Source organism: Annulohypoxylon maeteangense (assembly GCF_022496945.1).
Source record: "Annulohypoxylon maeteangense strain CBS 123835 unplaced genomic scaffold GGS22scaffold_2, whole genome shotgun sequence".
Taxonomy (NCBI): Eukaryota; Fungi; Ascomycota; class Sordariomycetes; order Xylariales; family Hypoxylaceae; genus Annulohypoxylon; species Annulohypoxylon maeteangense.
The window spans coordinates 1,611,088-1,619,458 of record NW_025953249.1 but is presented as its reverse complement, the minus strand read 5'-3'; the positions used below and the strand labels follow the sequence as shown (position 1 = coordinate 1,619,458).

Genomic DNA, 8,371 nt, shown 5'->3' with positions numbered 1-8,371 from the left:
GAATCTCCCTAGCCTTTGGTGACGTCTTATGATGCATTGATGATGGATAACGCAAGGGACCAAGACGGGACGGACGGGCTAGTTGGGCTCGCCGCGCCGCCGAGAAGGGGGTAAAAGAAAGAGCGGCAGTTATCTAATTACTGTGGCTAGAAGAAGTAAGAAGGGAAAACGAATCGAAAAGAAAAGCAAAGAAAAAGGCAATAAGAAAAATTTTCCCTTCTCAAAACTTTCATGTCATCCCTGATTCCTCCTCCCTACCTAAGCAGCTAAGGTAAATAATAATCTCTCTTTCCACCACCTCCGTAGGTGGCGGTGAAGGAGAAAAAAGTAAGAAGGCGAGAAAAGGAAGACGAAGAAGAAAAAGTGAGGCATAACCAGGAGAAGAAAAAAAACCGCCAACCAAAGAAACGAAACAAGAAGTTAAAACGGTATGTATGTAATTTTCCCCCCTCCCCCTTCTCCTTCTACATAATGCATCATCGTCGTGATAAGTGATGTGTCAAAACGTCCGTGAGATGGAAAGAGGGTCAGAAACGGGACACGCCGCACCCTAGGGAACTCCTCATCTCGCATCGGCGATCCGGCATCGGTTATGTGTGAGCGAATCTAAGCTTTTTTTTCTTTCTTCCTTCTTCCCTTTCCTTATTTTTCTCTTCAACATATTAATAAGGTATGGTGTATTCTATTTTCTACCTACATACCTAGGTACATAGTATCCATGTACGTTCTAGAGGTACGTGTGGTGAGATTTCGATGCGAGAGAGATGCTAGAATGCCGTAACGTACATATTACACACCTAGCAGACCTAGGTATGTCATGTAAGGTAGGTAATCAATCACCCGTCATTGCTGACATTCGACACGGCACGGCACACAACGCGCATACGCCATCTGCGCATATACACACGCACAGCACACCAACTCCACGTGGGTTTGGTTCGCATGTTACCTCTCAATCTCTCCTCTCTTCATCTAATGATGGCTGCTTCTGCTGCAAGTGCTATATGCTGTACCACCTACATGCGGCCGCTCGTCTTATTCGTTTTGTTGGGTAACAGTGTACATACATAAGACCAGTACATCGAACGCGAACGGCGGCCCATCTCTTTTCTATTATACGCACGTCATGACGCTTATCTCAGAACCATTTCCTTTCTCGACCTCTCGCCGTATGCAATGCCTGTCTTACTCGTTCGATCCCTGGTCCCATTATGAGCTTTTTTTTCTCTCCTCCCCCTTTGCACACCGCTTGGCTGGGCGGCCGGGAAGGGGAAGGAGACGAAACATCATATTAATGGCCTGGCTTTCCCGGTACCATATAGGCAACATCTATTAATTCGCCGGCTCCTTATCCGGATTCCGTGCCGCTCATGCAGACCGTCATCTCGTCTAGCGTCATCGCTGCTGTTGCTGCTGATGGTCGAATGGTCTTCCCGCCTTGGAAATTTTCTGACTTCAGGGGCCCGTTATTCCCGGCGCATCTGCGGCCGGAGGGAGAGCAGCCGTATTAAACGTTGCAGCAGGAGGTGGAAGACGCCGCTCATCAATAACTGCTGGTGCTTCGGTGTCGTCACCGTGATCGACTTTTGTCGATGAAGGGTGTGAAGGTTTTCGAGTCTTCATTTCGAGGACGTCGGTATCGTTGCTAGCGTTGTCCTTCTCGAGACATTCTGCCTCGGAATTTTGACGCTCCTTCTCCTGGAACGTGAAGGCGTCCGAGAGGTTTACCGCAAGGAACGTCTTGGGTAGTTTGACCCTATTGGTTATCGCCAGTCAGCAATCCCATCAAGGATAACGGAGACCGCCTCTCCCTTGTTGCTATTACGTCGGCAACGCTACGTTGTGGAAACTTACTGATGAAACTTATCTCTGAGCGTCTCGATAACTTTCTTCCAGTCCGCGTGAGGCGTCAGGCTCCTGCGCGGCGCGCAACCGATGCAATGTTTACTATCCAGTTGTATGTCCAGCGGATCAAAAATATGACAGCCGGGGCTGATCGTGATGCGGATGCTGTAGTTGAACGTAGGCTGATCGGCGGAGGGCGCATCTACTGCACCCTTCGTCTCCGACTCGTATAGCTCAAAGCAGATCTGCGAGAGATAATCAAGTTCTGGGATCGTCCTACGGTTAATCTTCGTCTCGATACCACCCTCGAGGATGCAATTGAGCAACGTGTAGATGTGTGATTCCTTGGTGAAATAAAAGAATGATTTGGCATCGTCTGATGCCTGCATCTCCTCGAGATCTTGGACAATCTCCTTGAGCAAGGGGAGAGATGTAAGGAGCCCAATTTCGAGCTGCAATATAACGTCAATAAATGTCAATTCCAAATCATGTCAAGACGCCAGGGATGAGCATACCTTTTCGCTATCCGAGATGCCGTATTCTTGTGGGCAGATGAAATCGAACAAAACCTTGGCTAACTGATAAAGCTCCCTGAGAGGTTCAAAACACTCATCCGTCTTCGCTTTAGTCTGATTATTCCCTTTGGGTAAGTGAAAATACTCGGCGGGCCTGTCGACTTCGTGAGGATGCTTCATCCATGATCTTCGTCGGAAAATGCGCTTAACAGCTTTCTGCGCCTCTGACTTATCGGCCCTTTCCGCCCTGTCGAGCCGATCTAATTTGTCAACCTTCTCCTCGGGAGAGGAGCTCAGAACTTGGCTTTTGTCAGACCTGTTATCAGCAGTTTTGACGCCGTCTTCGGACTCCTTAGGCGACGTCTTGCCTTCGCGGTTTATAGTAATACCAAATTCCTCTTCTAACATATGTTTTGGCGGAGTAAAGACCCACTCGAGGAACTGGCGGTTGTGTAGGGCATCAAATTTCATTGTATCATACAATTCCGAGATTTTACTAGGATCGACCTTCTCGTGATCACAAAATTCCGCAAAGAGCTTCTCCCACCGTTCGCGGAATAATTCGGCATCTTCACCACAGCACCATCGAGTCTGGATATTGTTGATTGCATTTGCCTGGGAGAGTGATGATGCAATAGACGTGCTAGATCCTTCTGCGTGCGTCTTGTCCGAGTTAGGAGAATTGATTGCGTTGAGTGAATTGACGGCGCCACTTTGCAATTTGCTGTAATTGTAATGCATCACACGACGATGGAAATTCATCAGCTGTACAACTCGTGTCTGTACTTCGGCGGGTTCGGGCATTCCCTCGGGCCAAGCGAATTGCGACGGTCGCTCGTTTCCCTTGCGCAATAACCCCTTCAACTTTTTCTTGACCTTGTCCATCTCATCCTTCGCAGCATTGGAGTCGTCGAGCAGATCCTTGCGTATAGTAATAAAGTCTTCAGGAATATCGTTCTTATCGATGAATGACGCCGCCCAAATCTGTGCGCTAGCAGTGACTCGCCTTTCTGAACTGCTGAAGACGTGTACTTGATCTAAAATAGCACGGTTTAGCAAGAGATAATCGTTACGCATATTTTGTGCCAATTCCTGGGCCTGGTATCGGGCCGAGTGAGTCGGTTCGCCTCCCCACTTGACGATGAGCTGCAACTTATCGAGAACAAAGCTATTGTCGGCTGCGGTAAACTTTGACATTGTTACCCCTGACATTGAATCTTGGCGTCGCGGCGGGTTTCTCGGCTGAAGTTCATTATCAGATACAAGCGCTTCCGACGTGTCAAGTTCGCGCTGACCATCTTCGGCCGTCGATGGCTGTATCGTTGGAGATTGATCTTGGTCTTGATTACTGTTACCTGGCCTTTCTTTCAGCGAAATGTCCTTAACCTCGGTCTCCATCTTCACCCCTTCGGTAACTCTGGGAGTTGATTCAGCCGACATCTCGGCCGTTTTCTTCTTGCGAAACATCGGTTTGATTTGAACCTTCGTACCTGCCCATCCTCCTTTCTTTACTAAGACATTGCGTAGAGATCTAAGCTTATTTCGATCTTCCTCGCCAGCCTTGATAGCTAATTCGACCGCGTCGAGGACACTAGCTAAGGCTGGCTCCCCAATAAGAAGGACCTCTTCCTGATGGCCCTTTAGAAGGTCAATGAATGGCTGTGTATGAAATGTGAACTTGTACTTCTGTTTCGGGGTGCGATCGGCATGTCGAATGACAGACACCATGCCTTTGAGCTTCCATGAGTGTTTGGGCGGAGGCGGAGGCGGCGTTGGCTGTTCAGTCTGTTCGTCGATCTTCTCCGCTGTCGTTGAAGGGGTAGCTGGGAGAGTTGGCGGGGCTGTAGCTGGTACGCTACTCGAAGTAGACCCGCCAGCAAGGTATACTATCGGACTGATAATGCTGTTCCGTATTCCTGCTGCGATGCCCGTCGCCCCTGAATCTGACTTAGGTGGAACGGGAACTCCTGCGCTCTGCTCATCTTTGCTTTCTGCATTATCCTCGGATGAAAGTGTACCTGTAGTACTTGCTATGAGTTTTGTCTGACTTGGGTGCCTTGTACTTGTCTGCGAATCTTTCTCCTTATTAGTTAGTAGAGCTTTCGCTAACGGGTCGCCAATGTCGGATATAGTGGGAGATGGTAGGGGTGGCGTTGGCCCTCCGCGACGAATTTTCTCCCTGACGAATATGTCCTTTAAAATACTCGCACAGTGATCGTAATAGGTCTCGTTGTCTTTGACAAAACTCCAACCATTGACATCTATAACATAACTCTTGCCTCCAGCTCGAAGTAAATCAAAACCACAAACTCGTTGACCGAACGTGTTTGCTATTTTGCTTGCGATTTCCTTCTCTTCCGGGCATAACGCGGTAACATAACGGATTTCTTTGCCGTGGGTGTTGCGCCGGACAATTCCGTCGACAACGGGCGATTTTCTCGTCTCAGCATGGCAATAGTGTGGCCCGACCGTATAAGCTTTAACATCTTCGGCATTGTCCACTTGCATGAATTTCTCATATATAAAGCTGCCTTCCGGCTCGGTAATGGCGCGGGGAATAATGAGGTCCTTGATAAATTCCGAGCTCTTGTTGCCGATTTTCCTGAAGAGCTTGCGGGCGCCTCCGCCAGATGACTTTGGAAAATAGATGATGATGTTGTGATCCTCACCGCTAGTTGGTTTTTCGACAAATGGTTTCTTTAGTAAAGTGCCGTCCACGCTCAGAATGTCCCCATCGTCGAGTAACTCCACCTTGCGAGGGACACGGTAATTTTCTGGCCCACTCAGCTCGAGGGTGATGCCGGTAACATCCTTTATATGTTTTACAACATCCGAGTTTAATATACCCGGCCCGCCGTCACGGTTTACCTCGACACGTTTAGGGGTCGGTACATCTATTTTGTCGAGTATTCGCAGGCAGAGTCTTCTATCCCAAAGTACCTTTTGCATCGGAACATCATTTACACAGAATGGTTTCCGAGCTTTAACATAAGCGATAGCCTTTTCCAAAGGAAACCCGTCCGAGTAGAAAGATATCAAGTAATCACATATAGGCCAATTCTCCACCTCTGCTCAGTTATTAGTATCTTATGTTACTTACAGGGTACCGGGTTAATGATGAGTATGCTTACCTTCGTCTAAGATTGTTTTATCCCCAAATACTATTACGTCGAATTCGCGATTTGCGATCAACCTGTTAAGAATATTCCTGCTTGGTTTGCTTCTGGCTTTGGAATCCAGAGCGCAAACACCAATTATACCCCATGGTGCTGGTTTAGTCTCTTCCTTCTCCTTGTATTGAGGAGCCCGGTCACTACTGGGACTGTGGCTACTCGCTGCAGTGCTACCACTTAACCGGCGCTTTGCCCTACTCCGAGATCGAGTCACCTGTGGTCGAGGGCCCGGATTGGACGGGGGTGCAGTGCTTCGTTTTACGAGCTCAAAAGGGTTGGCATGAGCGTCCCGCGGGGTCAGCTGAGGACCGCTGACGGGATTCTGGTTATTCAAGTTAGAAGACGTGGTGACTGTCACATTTGACACACTGGACTCAGATTGACCTGGAGATGGGCCTAAACCCTTGCCGGAGGCCATGATGGAAGTGGGGCGTTGAGCACTACCACTGTCGGAACCGTTGGTGGACGGAGCAGAACTTGCAACGCCACGGGACGAAGATAGGGAAAAGATGGAAGAGACAGAAATTCGCTTCCCTGCTTCGTAGTCGGAGGAAGAAGAAGGAGGGTTAACGGCAGGATCTGGCAGATGGTAGGGAGAACTTGTATCTGGAAAAGAATGGCCGGGCACTAATTTTGGAGTGTTATCGATATCCTCGACAGCCACTTCGTCAACACCTGCAGCCGAGGGATGAAAATCTTGACTCCAAATATCGGAACTGGATGACTCGCGTCGAGTGTATGGAGACGACGGAAGATGGGGTAGCTTTAATGGTCTGGCCAGAGGCATTGACAAACGTGCAGGCTCGACAGATACATCAGTAGTGCCAACTGGTTCAGCATGTCGGCTTTTCCCACCAGTTATAGAACTGGCGATGCTACTAGCTAAGGATGAAGAAGAGCGAGTGCGGGTTTGAGACACAGACCAAGAAGAAGAAGCCGAAAGTCTCTTGCCGGAGCTGCTGCGACCCGGATTATTATTATTATCGGTCTCCATCCTTATCGAGAGACACGGGTCCACGGGTACACCTGGTACACCTGGTACAACACCGGAAGCCGTTTCCCGCTAAAACTTTTAAACTCTTGTGCTATAGTGTGTGTTCCGCCGTAGTGAGAAGGTTTTACTATACTATTTCGTCATTTGGTAAGTTCACGGGAACCTATCAAAACGAACAATTAAACCTTGTCTTGCTTTTTCCCCTTTTTTAATCTGTAATATCCCCAAAAGTTTAGTCATGTATTTACAGAATACTCCGTAAGATGTTGGGAAATTGGGAAGTTGCTTTTGGATGCTCCTGCAGAATATGTGGTTACTCACCCGCTCCTTATTAATAATAGGTAAACGGTCTAATAGCCAAGACGAAGTTCGTACTTCGAAGCCAGTGGCAAATAGAATTTTGTTCGCCCCCTGACTAAAAATTGTCTCAGGTACCGGTAGTTAATGCAGCGCAACCAATTCGTAGGTATCTGCGATCGAATAAATGAATGAAGAGATAGGCAATTAAGTTTTTTTTTAGTATAAAAGTTGTATAGTGAGACAAACTCGGGCATTGGCTTCATTAATCCTTTTTGAAGAGAATATCGACTTGAGACCCTATTTATTTCTCAGTCTACCGCACCAGGTAATAACCTAGTAATAGTTGGAAGTGGGTCGCGTATACGGGAACCAGGAATTCGACAACTTTAAGGATACATTATGAGAGCCTCACTGAAAGTTCATTGGAAGAGTGAAGGATTTCAACAGTTGCATCTGTAACCCGTGGCCAGAAGAATACGTGGCGGGCAAACGGACCAGTGAGAATTCTAGACCGTTAAACAAAGCTCGAGGTCTCACTTTTCAGGTGGTAAGGGATTTCTTAGAACGGAGAGCTAAAGGTGGAAACGACTAGAATAATAGTGTAGGTTACCACATGTGAATTTTTATGAGTACCTAGACAACCCTGATAACGTGTGTAGGTAGGTACCTAAATGTATGCAGGTATTCTCTGATCTCAGCTTTGCATCCCACACTACAGATAAGTACGAAAGAAGATGTCGATGCTGGTCGGCACTTTTAAACATAGAAGTGTTCAGGTACTAGGTACCTACTATTTATCTCATGCTAGCCTATCAAGCACATGCCAATATATTTGACGTCCCTGTAGTACGCTAAATAGTCAGGGGCTAATAGCCAATAAGACCTAATAATTGGGATTGTGTGGTGTTCACTGGAGATACGACCGTCGACCATTGTTTGGCACTACGACTGTCGTTTTCGATGTTTTCGGCAAGCAGCGAGGCGGTGAAAGCTGGAAGCAAATAGCCTGGCTAGGCGCCATTTAAAGCAGAGCTGTAAATGCAATGACGACCGAATTACGTCGCATCGAAAGCGCATTTACGCAATGCGCATTTAAGCATTTATTAAAAGGTGACCTCGGAACATCACCTGACGGAAGGATCGATTCTCAAGGTTGTAGAATCCGGAGCCGAAACACCTTGATTATCATGTGGGGGACCGTATCTATGTACAGTGGATCCAAAATCGAGTACAACCGATAACGATAACGATAAGAAATTCAATGTCAAAGATACCCTCAAGTCTTTAAAATTTCAAGTGCTCAACGACGTTCAAAAGGGGGATATGAGAATGTAGTTCTCATGGATCTAATGATTTATATTTTTTTATACTTTCAATCATATACCAGAATATTTCTATATTTTCTTAAACGTCTAGATGGGTAAATTGTCTAGATCTTGCAGCGTGGTACATGTACATCCGTGGATGTATGGTGGGGCCATAGGTACTTCACTGTATGGCAGGAGTCGGCCAAAAAAAGCTTTACTTCCGACTCGAGAAAAAAA

General features: G+C 47.2%; 1 protein-coding gene across 1 annotated transcript; it reads right to left on the bottom strand.

Moving 5' to 3' along the window:
* Positions 1-1,723: 1,723 nt before the first annotated feature.
* GGS22DRAFT_66296 (histidine phosphatase superfamily-domain-containing protein) lies at positions 1,724-6,932 on the bottom strand. The gene is made up of 4 exons (XM_047967721.1): positions 6,849-6,932; positions 5,492-6,740; positions 2,361-5,428; positions 1,724-2,297 (listed from the first exon to the last, which is right to left on the bottom strand). Exons 2-4 carry the CDS (start codon positions 6,525-6,527, stop codon positions 1,851-1,853), a joined length of 4,551 nt encoding a protein of 1,516 aa, XP_047822866.1. The 5' UTR covers positions 6,528-6,740; positions 6,849-6,932; the 3' UTR covers positions 1,724-1,850.
* Positions 6,933-8,371: the final 1,439 nt, after the last annotated feature.

Bases quoted from the DNA above. Each gene is read 5' to 3' on its own strand.
- GGS22DRAFT_66296 (XM_047967721.1), bottom strand. From the start codon at position 6,527: ATGGAGACCGATAATAATAATAATCCGGGTCGCAGCAGCTCCGGCAAG. The intron at 5,429-5,491 runs GTAAGCATACTC...ATAACTGAGCAG, and splicing joins TAAAACAATCTTAGACGAAG to AGGTGGAGAATTGGCCTATA. The intron at 2,298-2,360 runs GTATGCTCATCC...GTTATATTGCAG, and splicing joins GCATCTCGGATAGCGAAAAG to CTCGAAATTGGGCTCCTTAC.